Source organism: Hyla sarda, chromosome 13 (assembly GCF_029499605.1).
Source record: "Hyla sarda isolate aHylSar1 chromosome 13, aHylSar1.hap1, whole genome shotgun sequence".
Classification (NCBI taxonomy): domain Eukaryota; kingdom Metazoa; phylum Chordata; class Amphibia; order Anura; family Hylidae; genus Hyla; species Hyla sarda.
The window spans coordinates 6,920,118-6,938,331 of NC_079201.1; the positions used below are offsets into that span (position 1 = coordinate 6,920,118).

At 44.8% G+C, this 18,214-nt stretch overlaps 2 protein-coding genes across 3 annotated transcripts in view; one reads left to right on the plus strand and one right to left on the minus strand.

The window, feature by feature from the left end:
• LOC130297262 (TBC1 domain family member 24-like) overlaps nt 1-18,071 on the minus strand; it is a 28,069-nt gene extending 9,998 nt beyond the window's left edge. Inside the window, exons 1-3 of one of the 2 annotated variants that reach the window (XM_056549539.1) lie at nt 17,948-18,071; nt 1,001-2,027; nt 654-812 (exon numbers count right to left, since the gene is read on the minus strand). In XM_056549539.1, coding sequence (XP_056405514.1) covers nt 654-812; nt 1,001-2,027; nt 17,948-17,978 — 1,217 coding nt within the window. In that variant the 5' untranslated portion in view covers nt 17,979-18,071. Of the gene's footprint in view, nt 1-653; nt 813-1,000; nt 2,028-9,260; nt 9,314-17,947 lie in introns of those variants that run through there. The other variant, XM_056549541.1, reaches the window with a different exon arrangement.
• Nucleotides 1-18,214, plus strand: part of STX8 (syntaxin 8) — a 226,433-nt gene that overhangs the window by 8,942 nt on the left and 199,277 nt on the right. The window lies entirely within an intron of this gene.

Genomic DNA, 18,214 nt, shown 5'->3' on the forward strand with positions numbered 1-18,214 from the left:
CTCTTTTTTCCTTCTAGAGAAGAGCTGCATATTTTATTCCCCATGAAGGATTACATGGTAGGCCAGCTTGCTAGTCTCCTCTAGGAGACACTTTACACCCTTAGACCTAGAAGTCTGGGTAACAGGAAGAGTCATACGGGGGTAAAGAACCTCAGTGTTGCTGAATTGTTAAGCGAGTGCATACAGGGGTGGAGCCACCACATATGAAAATTAGCTTGTATGGAATTGTTCAGGACCTTGATTCATTAGGCATTTTAGTATGTTTAGTGTTTGCAATGTTTATTGACCGTGGAAAGTCTCAAATGCCAATACAATAGCTCTTGGCCTTGGGCCTCAGTGCAAAAATCTCTACCAAACACCCCTTACCTGCTGTTTAAAATATTGTTGTCTTCCTGTGCTGTAGAAGTGACTTTGGACTCCAGGCACCAGAGCCTATTACTATGCCCTTTCCCTTGATTACTAAAGGGGCTAGAGCTTGTTTGCTTTTCCCTTATTTGAAGATGCTAGGGAACCAGTGATCATGGGGGATCATAAGGAAGGGCCACCCAACCACATAGGAGCCTAATGGGGTGTTTGTCCTTGGCTCTAATAGCTTTATATAAATTGGCCTTCCATGGTGAGATCCTGTTTACCAGTGTTAATCATGCCATTACCTCTGCAGACTATAGCCATGTTCCATGGTAGAGAACAGCAGAACAGGGGGGTACAGGGAGTAGCGCTCAGGAATCCACGACCACACAACCCTCATTTCATGAGCCGTTACAACTTCTGAGAAGAAATTTGTGATGTCTACGGACATGTGAGCTGGTTGTCTGCAAGGAGACATTACAGTGTTATCAACGTTACATCAATATACCATAGGAGAATCTTTGAGACATCTCCATGTAACCATCCAAAAAGTTTAGATTACCAGGATACAGACAAATATGCAATAGATTTACATTCACAGAACGATTCTACCACTCCTGATTATCAGTTATCGCTTTAAGTATCCACTCACCTTGGTTGCATGACCGTGATTCCACTCTGGGACAAAGCCTTTCTGTTGGCCATGTGTAGGAGCCAGATCTCCTTGTGGGAAAAAAGCCTAATGCTAAAGGCTTTCTCCAAGAGTTTCTCCACACAAATGTGGTTGGAGATGTTCTTGACAAACTCCTGGATTTCACTCCTAATGTCTTGTCCCTCATACTCTGTGTGAAGCTTGTATTGCTTGAGCAAAGCTAGAGCAACTCGGTACAGCACTTTGTCGCCCTCAAGAAGAAAGACGTCAAAGACCCTAATGATGTAATCAAAGGGCAAGTCTCCGAAGAGCCACATCAACCAATCTGAGAAGACCTCCGATGAGTTTTCACAGTGGGTAGTGATGAACTTATGGCAAGCCCGGCAATACCTTTTGGCTAAATCACCAAAAGTCATGCTGGAAGCTTCATAGGACAAGAAGCTTTGTTCGATGTAAGTCTTATGAGGTTCTGTACAGGAGATAAGGCGGCAAATCCTCTCAAAACACTCAGCTTCATCTTCACTGAAATGCATTAAGATTGCGACCACAGCGGGCATCACAGGGCTGTAGGTGATGTCTGGATACTGGTTGCCAATGCATATGAGTATCTTCTTCACAGCAGTTTCACCTCGAACATTAAGGCAGTACATGGGCATAAGACAACCATCCACGAAATCTGGTAAGGGGTGATCAACGAGTCCACTCTTCCCGAAAAGCCTTTCGGATACATCATGATAAACAGTGGCGTTGGGTGTAAATATTCGATAGTTAACGTTTTTGATGATCTGGTTGTAGGCTTGAGCCCGCATAGTTTGATTAGCACCCCAAGTTCCATCTCTCGCCATCTTCTTTAGGTCCTTCTGTGACTGAGGAATCTCTATATGGTTAGTCTTCTGTGGTCCAGACTTAGTCGAGAATTGGTCCCAGTCCACAAAGTGCCCGCAGTCTGCGTAGGCGTTGGTGTCGATTTCCCAGACATTTTCGTCTGGTGTAATGATTACTGGGGGTGCACAAGAAATGCTCATTTCTGGGGAAAGAAGGAGAAAACATATGAGGAGATGGTGAACCTTTAGGTACTTGTTCTACAGGTAGTTTGTGGGTGGTCCCCACTAAATGTATGGGGCACAAACTTTAGAAGACCTCTGAGTAGTGTAGTAGTCTCTAAGAACCATTCACTGTCAGGTAAAGTTAGTCTATGTTCACACACCGGAATGTCAGCACAGAGGATCTCCGTGCGCAGATTCTGGAGAGTGCGGGTGGTGGTATAATTTGCCAATGCTAGGACCGCACGGTAATGCTCTGTCTCATAGACAGCTATGCATTCCGTGCAGTCTCCGCACAAAGAATTAATGTGTTCATTCCTTGTGCTGACATGTAAAATGGAATTTCTGGCATGGAAATTCCACCGTGTGCACAGAGCAGCCGAAATCAGTTGAATTTAACGTGACTTGAAGTTAATTGGACTTTTGTGATCGGATACAAGGCCATCTCCAGTGGGAAAAAAGGCAAATCCTTTAAGGGGTACTCCGCCTTAGACATCTTATCCCCTATCTAAAGGATAGGGGATAAGATGTCTGATCGCAGTGGTGCAGCTGCTGGGACCCCCACGATATCACACTCAGAAAATTGACCAGCAAAGAGCAAGAAAAAAGGGGGGAGGGGGGGGGACAGTCACCTTATCAACAACATTAGGTATCCATCAAAACTTTTAACACCTCTTGTGAAAATAAGTGAGAAATAAAAGAAACAACATTACAAACTGTCGTCCTATAGTTCCGACGCGTTTCCCCCCATATGGTGTCGAGGTTTCTCAAGGAACTTTAAGACGTATTGAACAGTCCAATGGTAATGGACAGATGTCAGAGTGAGGCTGGCTAATAGATAGTGCTGATAGACCTCATGTTGGTCAGGCGTGCACCCCGGTCAGTGTGTATCAGGCGTGTTTGGATACACACTGACCGGGGTGCACGCCTGACCAACATGAGGTCTATCAGCACTATCTATTAGCCAGCCTCACTCTAACATCTGTCCATTATCATTGGACTGTTCAATACGTATTAAAGTTCCTCGAGAAACCTCGACACCATATGGGGGGAAACGCGTCGGAACTATAGGACGACAGTCTGTAATGTTGTTTCTTTTATTTCTCACTTATTTTCACAAGAGGTGCTATAAGTTTTGATGGATACCTAATGTTGTTGATAAGGTGACTGTCCCCCCCCCCCTCCCCTTTTTTCTCTTGCTTTTAGCTGGTCAATTGGCCAAGTGTGATATTAAAGGGCTATTATCAAGGGACATACTGTCTGGCTATATCTGTGTGCCCTGGGAGACTGACCGGACATTTCTTACTCACCTTTATATAATATCGATAATTGAATAACCAGTGGTCAGGACTGACTTTTTAACTATAGACTACATTAGGTATTGTGGTATTATAATTTATACAGTGGTCCCTCAAGTTACAATATTAATTGGTTCCAGGACAACCATTGTATGTTGAGACCAGAACTCTATGGAAACCTGGTAATTGGTTCTGAAGCCACCAAAATTTCATCCAAAAATAGGAAAAAGTGAGAATTAAAGAATAATAAGTAGATTAATATAGATAAAGCAAATCCTTACATATAAAAGTAAGAAAGAGCTGCTAGGAGCTGTAAATCACTGTCTATGTCAGTGTTTCCCAACCAGGGTGCCTCCAGCTGTTGCAAAACTACAACTCCCAGCATGCCCGGACATCCTTCGGCTGTCCGGGCATGCTGGGGGTTGTAGTTTTGCAACAGCTGGAGGCACCCTGGTTGGGAAACACTGGTCTATGTAGAGGACAGGAGCTTCTTCGGGGTCCTGTACAGTACACGCAATGTCCTAAAAATGTAAAATGGAGTCACCCCTACCTGGTGTCCAAAGGAGCAGCTAACCCTGGTACAGGTAAAGAGTACAGAACAAGTAATACCTCCCTGTACTGTAGGGGGCGCTACCAGACATCAGTCAGTGCATACACTTCAGTAATACAGGTATTTTACCAGTAAGATGCCCATTCTGATTGGACGGTTCTTCCAGCCATTGACACGTTTCACAGATCTGGACTGTCTGTACATTGTATGTTGAGTCTGGTTTCAAGTTACAATGTCCAGAAAAGACCATTGTATGTTGAAACTATTGTATGTTGAGCCCATTGTAAGTTGAGGGATCACTGTATAACGTGTAGAAAGATGAAAATGTCGGCGACTTACCGATGCTGGTTCGTATTAATCTTCTTTATTCAACACTCACAAACATGGGGAGAGAGTCGACGTACAGGGGAACAGATGGCTGGCAACGGCACCGTTTCACATGGTGTACATGCTTCTTCTGGCCTCCAGAATGGGACCGTTTCACATGGTGTACATGCTTCTTCTGGCCTCCAGAATGGGACCGTTTCACATGGTGTACATGCTTCTTCTGGCCTCCAGAATGGGACAGTTTCACATGGTGTACATGCTTCTTCTGGCCTCCAGAAGAAGCATGTATACCATGTGAAACGGTCCCGTTGCCAGTCAGCTGTTCCCCTGTACGTCGTCTCTCTCCCCATGTTTGTGAGTATGTTGAATAAAGAAGATTAATACGAACCAGCATCGGTGAGTCGCCGACATTTTCATCTTTCTACACGTTATATGGATTATTGTTTGAAGTCAGAGCACCGCCGAGGTTCAATACAGCAGTCCGAGCACCCCACCACAGTAGAGTCCTAGATCACTTAGCAGTGCCGACCCCAGGGGCAGGTAAAAGTTTGTGGATGCCCCAGGGCAAACACGTGTTGGCACTAAGGCATTTTGTTTTTGAAGGAGTGAGATAACACAGGGCTCACATAATGCTGCCATCCTCCTTCCTCCACTTTAGGCTGTATGCAAAAAAACGCGGTCCACTATGCTATATAAAAAAAAAAGAAAAAGTTACAATCCATAATGCAGAATCAGCCATTTTAATGGACAGCCTAACGGGGAAAAAAAAGTAATCCTTATATCCTCCCCTCCCTACCATATCACAGGGGTCCAGGAAGCTGACATGTAGGGGGTCTTGTTTGACGGGATCCTCAAATTTAAGAGCTGCTTCAGTTGTCCCTATACCCGTCCATGACTTAAAGGCAAGGCTGTAATCATTGGGTACATGCATAAATGCAGAAATTTTGCTGCAGACCCATTGAAGTCAATAGGTAGCAACCTAACCCCGCAGCAGATTATGCATTCACACAACAAAAAATTCTGGCCAGATATTTAGTATGCAGCAGCGGCTGCAGATATCAACTGGCACTAGGACCGCTCGGAAATGCGGCATCTCCACTGATGCATTGCTGAGCGAATTCTGCCGAAAGAATGAACAGGTCAATTCTTTAGGCGGAGTCCGGAATTTGAATTTCTGTAATGTGCATGGTGTAGCAGAATCCTACTGAAAACAATAAGGCCATGTTCACATGTCGGAATTTCTGTGCGGCATTCCGATTGGAATTCTGCACGGAGATTCTGCTGCAGCAGAGTCCTGTTGAATTCAATGGGATTCTGCTGCGCTGTGCACATAACGGAAATTCCGTTTCAGTGTCTGCAGAAAGAACGAACTGGAATACATAGCCCTCTATGAGATGGCGCATTCCTGTGCAGTCCTAAAATCTCCATGCAGACATTCCGGAGACTGCGGGCGCCGTCATAACATGCCAGCGCCCGCAGTCTCCGGAATGTCAGCATGGAGATTTTCCGTGCGGACATGTCAGACTGACGTGTGAACATAGCAGCACCGGAATTTCTCAGCTCGGAAGGTTCATAATGTGAATTGGCCCTGATGGCTGGGGTCAGGTGTCTGATAGTTGGGGTCCACACTGATCATGAGAACGGGGTCCCATGTCCCCCATTTGAATGAAGCAACAGTTATGGCCTAGACACCACAGCTTTGTTCAGATATATCTGTGTGTTGTATCTAGTTATCTCTATCAGTCCCACAGAGATAAATCTTTGTTCAAAGCTGGCCATACATTTTGGAATGACAAATGCACGCTCAGCTTGGTGGAGTGTACATGTATTTTGAATAGGAAGAGAGGGGACAGTCACTAGTAGATTTCTCTGGTGGCTTATCTCCCTGAGGACAAAAGGATCAGACAGTTAAAATGAAACATGTTTAAAAGGGGTATTCCGGCCCTAAAAAAAAAAAAAAAAAAATAAGTACCTCCTATAGCAGGAATACCCCTTTAATCCTCCTATTCGCCCACATTTGCTGTCAGGGGAGAGTCAGGAGGCCAGCAATAACCCTGTGAACGTGACATGTGGGTTCAGACAGTTCAGGATGACAGACAACATGACCCACTTCTTCTCCTGATCTTAATCGCTGAATACCAGGAGAAGCCTGCGCTTCATTACTTCTTGTCTGTTTATGAAACAAACTATTAACGTTTTGGATAAAGTAGATGAGAAGTCACAAAGTTCATTTCAAGGACAGATAAAGATTTTTTTTTTTTTTTTTGTATAAAATATTTAAGGGAAATGTCTCGGATTAAGTGTTGCCCTTCACTTTGCCCTGATTTTCTCTTTCCTACTACTTTGTATTTGTAGCTAAAACAAAGGAAAGCGCTCCATAGTGTGAAACCGTATATATATGAAATCGGTGAATGGTAATGAATTATGCTCACCCGCGGTGGTTGTACTCAGCCAAGCACAACAATGGTAAAGGCATATAGAGAAAAGGGATTCTCCGATCTGGGATAGATGCAAACCACCACAATATTCCTCCAAAATGAACCACAGGATTAAAACAGGCGCTAGAATCTTGTTGGGAGCAATCAGTTTATTTTAATTACAATGCAACGCATTTTGCGGTGAAGACCGCTTCATCATGCCTGATGAAGCGGTCTTCACTGCGAAACGCGTTGCATTGTGGGTAAAATAAACTGATTGCTCCCAACAAGATTCTAGCGCCTGTTTTAATCCTGTGGTTCATCTTGGAGGAATATTGTGGTACTTTGTATTTGTGTCAGTCTTCACTACAGGTCTGGGATTCTATTCACAAAGATAGGACAGTATGTACGACTATGTTGCATAGCGTGAAATTGTAGAACATATTAAAAAAAAACAAAAAAAACACTGTACACTTCTAGCTGTTGCAAAACTACAACTCCCAGCATGCCCGGACAGCCGTTGGCTGTCCGGGCATGCTGGGAGTTGTAGTTTTGCAACACTTGAGATCCGCAATTCGGAGATCAGACTGTAAGGAATAGCACTCAGCAACCAGATGAATTACAGCTCTACAGTCAAATTCCAGGCAGCAGGCACCACTGGCACTAGGACCGCACGGACCTGAACCGTCGCTATTGACAGCAATCGCACTAAATTCCGCCAAAAGAATGAAAATGTTCATTCTTTTCAGCAGAAATTCTGCAGAGGAAATTCTGCTGCATATCCCATTGACAAAATTTCCAAGTGGAAGTTCTGGGCAGAAAGTGGCCGTTCACACGGCGGAATGTCCGTGCGGAAGAATTCCGCTGCAAATTCCACCAAAATTTACTGCCCATTGAGTTTCAGCAGCGGAATTGCCGCGGAGGTCATTCCGCTGTAGAAATTCCACAAAAATATAGGACCAGTCTAACATTTTGCGGAATCACGTTGAAGTCACTGGGGCTTGAATTTTTTGGCATAATTCTGTGTTCTGAGAACACAGAAATTCTGGCGGAATTCCACAATTGCGTTCAGCAAACCCGTCGCGCGAACATGAGTTCACACCAACGATGGGTGCCTCCGTCTCAACAAGTCCCATCAAAAATACTGCAGCTTCCATACTGGGGACCCAATGGGACCTCATTATAGTCAGTGGAGTCCATTGGGCGCCATTGGTGTCTGGTGTGCAACAGATCTGCTGGGGCTGTTTTTCAATTAAAAAATAATAAATACATTTAAAAAAAAAAAAGTTTGTGGTAACGCTGCCTAAGGGTCTATTCACCCAGCAGAATTTCCACTTGCGGAATTCCACTTCAAATTAAAGCCCATAGACTTCTATGGGATTCCGCACTCCCGTTCACACTTCTGAATTTCTGCTTGCGGAACAAGTGGAAATTCAGAAGTGTGAATGGGAGTGCGGAATCCCATATAAGTCTATGGGCTTTAATTTGAGGAGGAATTCCGCCGTGTGAATAGACCCTTAGGCTAGGTTCACACTACGGAATTTCCGGCTGCAATTCCGCTTTGAAATTGCAGGCAGAAATTATGCTTACTAAAATGTACAGTATAGTGAATTGGTTTTCCATTCACAAATTCACACTTCGGAATTTTTGAAGCGGAATTTGTGAATGGAAAATTCGCTTTCAAATTTCCACCTGAAGAATGGTGGTGCTCATTCTTCAGGCGGACCTACTCGCGGAACACATTGAAGTCTATTGGGGACTGTAATGTCCCTTCAGTCCTAGCGCCGACTGATTCAGTCAGCACTGGCCGCATTCGGAATCTCCAGGCGGAAATTTTCTGTCTGGATATTCCGCAGTGTGAACCTAGCTTTAAAGTCAAGTGAAGAGTCTGCGGTGACTACTTTGCTTCTTCCATGACAGGCAGCAGTCCAAAGCCCCCATCACAAAAACTGCCCATTACTCAGTTTCCCAGACTTCTTTAAAGGGGTACTCAGGTGGAAAACCTTTTATTTTTTTTAAATCAACTGGTGCCAGAAAGTTAAACAGATTTGTAAATTACTTCTATTAAAAAATCTTAATCCTTCCAGTACTTATTAGCTGCTGAATACTACAGAGGAAAATTATTTTCTTTTTGGAACACAGAGCTCTCTGCTGACATCATGACCACGGTGCTCTCTGCTGACAACTGTCCAGAGCAGCATATGTTTTGCTAAGGGGATTTTCTCCTACTCTGGACAGTTCTTAAAATGGACAGAGGTGTCAGCAGAGAGCACTGTGGTCATGATGTCAGCAGAGAGCTCTGTGTTCCAAAAAGAAAAGAATTTCATCTGTAGTATTCAGCAGCTAATAAGTACTGGAAGGATTAAGATTTTTTAATAGAAGTAATTTACAAATCTGTTTAACTTTCTGGCACCACTTGATAAAAATAAATAAATAAATAAATAAATAAATAAAAAAAAGTTTGCCACCGGAGTACCCCTTTAAGTGTTTCATGGAGGAGTAATGGGATACTGGGCATTACTGTAGTCACCCCTGATATTGTACACATTTGACTAGAGTTACCCATTAAGTATACATTAACCCTTAAAGAGATGTAAACAAATGAAGATAGTATATAATCCTTACCCAAAGTAAGCACAGGACTCCGTCCCCAGTTCTGGGATCTGTCACAAGCAGCAGCTACGATGATGTCTATGGTCTCACCTGTCCCATGTACATTATGAAGAGCGGATATCTTATGCCCTCCTCCCGCCCACACACAGGCCTTGTTTTGTGTTATTATTGTAGATCTGCGAGAAGATAATTAAGGAACAGATTGCTCCAATGACCGAGAGGGAAGAAGTGATCACTTCAAGGGCAAAACACTATTTCAGGAGTAAATTTCCTCCCATACAAAACATCAACAGACATTAATCATTTCTATAAATGGGGAAATTTACTATTCTGCAATTCACACGTCGCTATTTATAGGTGGATGAGTTACGACCACAGGTCAGGTAGAGATGGAAAGTTATTTGAAAGGGAAGTCCACATTTAGATGTTATCAGGTATTCCCTGGGACCCCCTAGTACAAGTGTCGAAAGTCCATATGAAGCAGTGTACCCCAACCTGTGGCACGCCAGCTGTTGCTCAACTACAACTTCCAGCATTCCCTGACAGCCTAAGACATGCTAAGAGTAGTAGTTTTGCAACACCTGGGAGGTTAGCCAACACTGATACAGTGATCCCTCAACTTTCAATGGCCTCAACATACAATAGTTTCAACATACAATGGTCTTTTCTGGACCATTGTAAGTTGAAACCAGACTCAACATACAATGTACGGACAGTCCAGATCTGTGAAATGTGTCAATGGCCGGAAGATGTGACCAATCAGAATGGGCAATTTACTGGAAAACACCTGAAGCGTATGCACTGACTGATGTCTGGTAGCGCCCCCTACAGTACAGGGAGGTATTACATGTTCTGTACACTTAACCTGTACCAGGGTCCGGAGCGTCCTTGAAACGCGTTACATGTAAAATAAAAAAAACTTTTAAACTACTCACCTTGGTTGTGGACGGCGCTGTAATATCCCCATCACCTGTGCACAATCTTCAATTTACATTCCCTATGCCTAGCCGAGGGCGGGATAAGCTGCAGTCCTAGGTGGATGTCCAGGCGGAATCTCCATCACAACCCTCCGAAAGGATTACATGCCCGCAAGAGTGTTGAGCCTCTTTCATAGCACAACACTATCTGGTGAGTTACTCTATTGATAGGGGCTCACCTTCTTTATACAGTGGTCCCTCAACATACGATGGTAATTCGTTCCAAACGAGCCATCGTTTGTCGAATCCATCGTATGTTGAGGGAATCGTGCAATGGGTAAAGTATAGGAAGCTGTACTCACCTGTCCCCGCCGCTCGAGATGGTGTCCCTGCCGCTCCCGATGGTGATCCCGGTCCTCCGCTGTCTTCTCCGCTCCTCCGCTGTCTTCTCCGCTCCTCCGCTGTCTTCTCCGCTCCTCCGCTGTCTTCTCCGCTCCTCCGCTGTCTTCTCCGCTCCTCCGCTGTCTTCTCCGCTCCTCCGCTGTCTCCTCCGCTCCTCCGCTGTCTCCTCCGCTCCTCCGCTGTCTCCTCCGCTGTCTCCTCCGCTGTCTCCTCCGCTGTCTCCTCCGCTGTCTCCTCCGCTGTCTCCTCCGCTGTCTCCTCCGTCTCCTCCGCTCCCTTCTCCGCTGTCTCCTCCGCTGTCTCCTCCGCTGTCTCCTCCGCTCCTCCGCTGTCTCCTCCGCTCCTCCGCTGTCTCCTCCGCTCCTCCGCTGTCTCCTCCGCTCCTCCGCTGTCTCCTCCGCTGTCTCCTCCGCTCCTCCGCTGTCTCCTCCGCTCCTCCGCTGTCTCCTCCGCTCCTCCGCTGTCTCCTCCGCTCCTCCGCTGTCTCCTCCGCTCCTCCGCTGTCTCCTCCGCTCCTCCGCTGTCTTCTCCGCTCCTCCGCTGTCTTCTCCGCTCCTCCGCTGTCTTCCGCAAGGCCTTACTGGGCCTGCGTAGCGACGTCATTACCCCGCTGCGTACGCCATTCCTATTGGATGACGTGCGCAGCAGCGTATTGACGTCATCGGAGAGGGCCGAGAAGACACCGGAAGACCAGCGCTGGACCCGGAGGGCACCCCGGGGCATCGTGGAGGGGTAAGTAATACTTACCGCACCACACGGGGAACATTAAGCTGCTATCCGGCAGCAGCTTAGGCATTTGGCGCTGCCGGATAGCACTTAATGCGATGGCCCCGACATAAAAAAGCATCGTATGTCGATTTCATCATATGTCGGGGCCATCGTAGGTCGGGGGGGGGGGGGGGGGTCACTATATATTGTCCTTCACAGTGGAGCGCTTTTTCATCCTTTTTATTTCAATTCACTTCAATGGAATTCCAGCAGCGGAAATTCTGCTGTGTGAATGGGACAGGGGAATCCCATTGAAGTGTATTGGCTATAAATTCATGCAGAATTTTTATGCGGAATTCCATGCAAAAATTGTGCCGTGTGAACCTAGAAAGGCAGGGGCAGGGGCTGGCATAATATGCCGGTGCTAGGACCGCACAGGAATGCAGTGTGTCATACATAGCAATGCATTCTGTATGGAGTCCACATAAAGAATGGACATGTCCTTTTTTCATGCGGACACCAGAATAGGAATTTCCATCCCACAAACATCTGGCGCACAAGATCCGCCGTCTGCACAATGAAGCAGAATCCCATTGAATTCAATTGGACTCTGAGGCTGTGGAATCTTCGTGCAGAATTCCACACAAAAATCCTGATGTGTGAACATAAACTTACATGGCAAAACCCTGGGCGGTGATTGAGGCATCTGAGTTAGGTATCGACACCAGAGCCTGAGAGTGGAGTTATACAGCAGTGGTCTCCAAACTGCAAAACTACAACTCCTTGCATGCCTGGAGAAATTTGTAGATTTGCAACATCTGGAGGTCCACAGTTTGTAGACCACTGCTATAGGGAATGCAGAGGTTTGTAGTAGAGATGAGCGAACTTACAGTAAATTCGATTCATCACAAACTTCTCGGCTCGGCAGTTGATGCCTTATCCTGCATAAATTAGTTCAGCTTTCCGGTGCTCCCGTGGGCTGGAAAAGGTGGATACATTCCTAGGAGACTCTTTCCTAGGACTGTATCCACCTTTTCCAGTCCACCGGAGCACCGGAAAGCTGAACTAATTTACGCAGTATAAGTCATCAACTGCCGAGCCGAGAAGTTTGTGATGAATCGAATTTACTGTAAGTTTGCTCATCTCTAGTTTGTAGTCATACCCAGGTCCTGGGATTCACACAGCAGAATTTTCGCTACTAAAATTGCGGATAAGCCGTGTTTTATATTTTTGCAGAATTCAGCTGTAGAAGCACATTGAATTTTTTTTTTTCTTCTCGGCAAAATGTGGATTCCGCCCAAAATGAAGCTTTTTACAGACTGCGGGGGCTGTCATAATATGTTCCTGCAGAATTCATGCATTATTTTGGCCAGAATTCTGCATCCTTCTGCGGAATTTCTGACGTCTGAACAAAGCCTAAGGCTGGGTTCACACTACAGACTACTAGCAATGTAATTCCTCTGCACAGCGCACACTGCAGAGTTTCTGATGTCTAAGGCTGGGTTCACACTACAGACTACTGGCAATGGAATTCCTCTGCACAGCGCACACTGCAGAGTTTCTGACGTCTAAGGCTGGGTTCACACTACAGACTACTGGCAATGGAATTCCTCTGCACAGCGCACACTGCAGAGTTTCTGATGTCTAAGGCTGGGTTCACACTACAGACTACTGGCAATGGAATTCCTCTGCACAGCGCACACTGCAGAGTTTCTGATGTCTAAGGCTGGGTTCACACTACAGACTACTGGCAATGGAATTCCTCTGCACAGCGCACACTGCAGAGTTTCTGACGTCTAAGACTGGGTTCACACTACAGACTACTGGCAATGGAATTCCTCTGCACAGCGCACACTGCAGAGTTTCTGATGTCTAAGGCTGGGTTCACACTACAGACTACTGGCAATGGAATTCCTCTGCACAGCGCACACTGCAGAGTTTCTGAGGCGGACTTTCTGCCTGGAAAGTCCCCTCCAAAAATTCAGCCAGAATATTGTACTTGTTGAATGTTCTGGCAGATTTCCGCTCTGTAGACATTGCCGTCTATGGGGGCAGCAATGTCTGTCCGGTCCTAGCGATAATTTAGTCGGCGCAGATTTTGTCCGGCCTTAAATTCCGAGGTGTGAACCCGGCCTAGAGGTGCCTGATGTGGATACCAAAGCTCTGCCAGGACCACCATCCCCAGACATGGCAGTAAGATGGCGCGGACTTGGCAGTACAAACACAAGTTTATGATCTGTGTAACATGAATCCGATCCAACAGTAGTTAAAGGCCATTTATCATTGATGATCTTATAATGCGCCATAAACTGTGATACATTGTATTTAATAGGCAGCTAATTGTCTGTGACTCCTCATAATGCAGCCATTGTGATTCCTGCAACTACTACACATACATGATGTGCTGCCGCAGTGTGTCAGTCCTGTGCTGCCCACCATATGGTAAAGGATGCTGGGAGGTGCCCTGAGACAGGTATCACGACAGGCTTAGATACATCAACAGTAATATATAGGACAGGTTAAAGAATAATGTCTCAGCAGCCAGTATTATCTCTATATCAGACTTAGATACGGCTTCTCAACAGTTAGATATATTCTGACAGTATCTAGGCTACAATACAGCATCACCCATGATAGACTTAGATACAAGGGCTCACAGCATCACACTATATGTATAGATATACCAGTAATGCCAACAATAGTACACTACAAACAACACCTAATCAGAGTGCATCACCTGTGTCAGGCTTAGATACAGCCACTTAGTGACTGCAGTAAACTATATGCTTAGATACTCCAGTGCAACAGACAGTATCACACATGGTAGTGTTAGATATGGAACTGGTATCACACATGACAATATTAGATTCATCAGCTCAGCAGACAGTATTAGACATAACAGGCTTAGATACACTGTCCCAGAAGACAGTATCACACATTATAGGATTATATACACTATCTCAGCAGACAATATCACAAATGATAGCCTTAGATACACCACCTCAACAGATAATAGTACACACCATAGGCTTAGATACACCACCTCAACAGATACTAGTACACACCATAGCCTTAGATACACCACCTCAACAGATAATAGTACACACCATAGCCTTAGATACACCACCTCAACAGATACTAGTACACACCATAGCCTTAGATACACCACCTCAACAGATACTAGTACACACCATAGGCTTAGATACACCACCTCAACAGATACTAGTACACACCATAGCCTTAGATACACCACCTCAAAACAGATACTAGTACACACCATAGGCTTAGATACACCACCTCAAAACAGATACTAGTACACACCATAGGCTTAGATACACCACCTCAAAACAGATACTAGTACACACCATAGCCTTAAATAAACCATCTCAACAGATACTAGTACACACCATAGGCTTAGATACACCACCTCAACAGATACTAGTACACACCATAGGCTTAGATACACCACCTCAACAGATACTAGTACACACCATAGGCTGAGATACACCACCTCAACAGATACTAGTACACACCATAGGCTGAGATACACCACCTCAACAGATACTAGTACACACCATAGGCTTAGATACACCACCTCAACAGATACTAGTACACACCATAGGCTTAGATACACCACCTCAAAACAGATACTAGTACACACCATAGGCTTAGATACACCACCTCAAAACAGATACTAGTACACACCATAGCCTTAGATACACCACCTCAACAGATACTAGTACACACCATAGGCTTAGATACACCACCTCAACAGATACTAGTACACACCCATAGGCTTAGATACAACACCTCAACAGATACTAGTACACACCATAGGCTGAGATACACCACCTCAACAGATACTAGTACACACCATAGGCTTAGATACACCACCTCAACAGATACTAGTACACACCATAGGCTGAGATACACCACCTCAACAGATACTAGTACACACCATAGGCTTAGATACACCACCTCAACAGATACTAGTACACACCATAGGCTTAGATACACCACCTCAAAACAGATACTAGTACACACCATAGGCTTAGATACACCACCTCAAAACAGATACTAGTACACACCATAGCCTTAAATAAACCATCTCAACAGATACTAGTACACACCATAGGCTTAGATACACCACCTCAACAGATACTAGTACACACCATAGGCTTAGATACACCACCTCAACAGATACTAGTACACACCATAGGCTGAGATACACCACCTCAACAGATACTAGTACACACCATAGGCTGAGATACACCACCTCAACAGATACTAGTACACACCATAGGCTTAGATACACCACCTCAACAGATACTAGTACACACCATAGGCTTAGATACACCACCTCAAAACAGATACTAGTACACACCATAGGCTTAGATACACCATCTCAACAGATACTAGTACACACCATAGCCTTAAATAAACCATCTCAACAGATACTAGTAAACACCATAGGCTTAGATACACCACCTCAACAGATACTAGTACACACCCATAGGCTTAGATACACCACCTCAACAGATACTAGTACACACCATAGGCTTAGATACACCACCTCAACAGATACTAGTACACACCATAGGCTTAGATACACCACCTCAACAGATACTAGTACACACCATAGGCTTAGATACACCACCTCAACAGAAGGTATCACACACAGTAGGTTTATATGCATAAGTTTGTAACACAGTATCACACATGATAGGTTTAGATACACTGTCTCAGCAGTTAGTATCATACATAAGCTTAGATACACCATCTCAATAGATAATAGTACACACCATAGCCATATATATATATATATATATATATATATATATATATATATATATAAACAAAAAACTCCCAAGAGAGCAGCACTCCTAGGGTCAATGCAGTGATGATAGGGTGCGTTGCTACAAATCCCGGTTACGAATCCCTCCAAGTATAAAACGAAAGGCAACCGCGCTCCCATGTCATGCAGAAAATAAGGTCTTTATTCACACAAGCGTGAAGGTGGCGATGTTTCGGCTAGCCATTATCTAGCTTGATAATGGCTAGGTGAGCTAGCTGAAACGTCGCCACCTTCACGCTTGTGTGAATAAAGACCTTATTTTCTGCATGATGTGGGAGTGCGGTTGCCTTTCGTTATATATATATATATATATATATATATATATATATATATATATATATATATATATACATACACACACACACACACACACACACACACACACACACACACCCCATCTCAGCAGATAGTATCACACATGACAGGCTTAGATACACTGTCCCAGAAGACAGCATCACACATTGTAGGATTAGATACACTCTCTCAGCAGACAATATCACAAATGATAGCCTTAGATACACCACCTCAACAGATAATAGTACAAACCATAGGCTTAGATACACCGACTCAACAGAAGGTATCACACACAGTAGTTTTATATGCATAAGTTCAGAACACAGTGTCACACGATAGGTTTAGATACACTCTCAGCAGATAGTATCACAAGCAATAGGCATATATTGGTTCAGCAGCAGACAGTATCACACGATAGGTTTAGATACACCATCTTAACAGGTAGTACACACACAATAAGCTTAGAGACACCATCTCAGCAGATAGTATCACACATGATAGGCTTAGATACACCATCTCAGCAGATAGTATCACACATGATAGGCTTCGAGACAGTATCACACATGACAGGCTTAGATACACCATCTCAGCAGATAGTATCACACATGACAGGCTTAGACACACCATCTCAGCAGATAGTATCACACATGTTAGGCTTAGATACACCATCTCAGCAGATAGTATCACACATGTTAGGCTTAGATACACCATCTCAGCAGATAGTATCACACATGACAGGCTTAGATACACCATCTCAGCAGATAGTATCACACATGACAGGCTTAGATACACCATCTCAGCAGATAGTATCACACATGACAGGCTTAGAGACACCATCTCAGCGGATAGTATCACACATGACAGGCTTAGATACACCATCTCAGCAGATAGTATCACACATGACAGGCTTAGAGACACCATCTCAGCGGATAGTATCACACATGACAGGCTTAGATACACCATCTCAGCGGATAGTATCACACATGACAGGCTTAGATACACCATCTCAGCAGATAGTATCACACATGACAGGCTTAGAGACACCATCTCAGCAGATAGTATCACACATGACAGGCTTAGAGACACCATCTCAGCAGATAGTATCACACATGACAGGCTTAGAGACACCATCTCAGCGGATAGTATCACACATGACAGGCTTAGAGACACCATCTCAGCGGATAGTATCACACATGACAGGCTTAGAGACACCATCTCAGCGGATAGTATCACACATGACAGGCTTAGATACACCATCTCAGCAGATAGTATCACACATGACAGGCTTAGATACACCATCTCAGCAGATAGTATCATACATGACAGGCTTAGATACACCATCTCAGCAGATAGTATCATACACGACAGGCTTAGACACTACACTTAGATACACTAAAGGGGACAATACTATAGATTGCTGGTGACTTATGGGAGGTGTAGTCAGAATCCCTGTAGTCTACACATCACTACATTGTTGCCCTCCAGCTGTTTCCCAAGCCCTTACACTGCTGCCCTTTACTTACTCCAATAGGCTTCATGTGATGTCAGACACATCTGGATATACAGACTCCAGCAGGCTCCACGTGTCTGCCATGTTTGTTGTGCACACAAGGTGGTGGTGGTGGTGGTGGTGGTGTCCTCCTCCTCCTCGTCCTCCTCCTCCTCCTCCTCTCCCCACGACCTCTATGGGGCCATCATATGACTGATCAGGGGTCATGTATGTGATAAACAGCAACAAATGCCTGAGCCCTGTGTGCACCGACTCTACTGTGGAACTACTACTCCCAGCA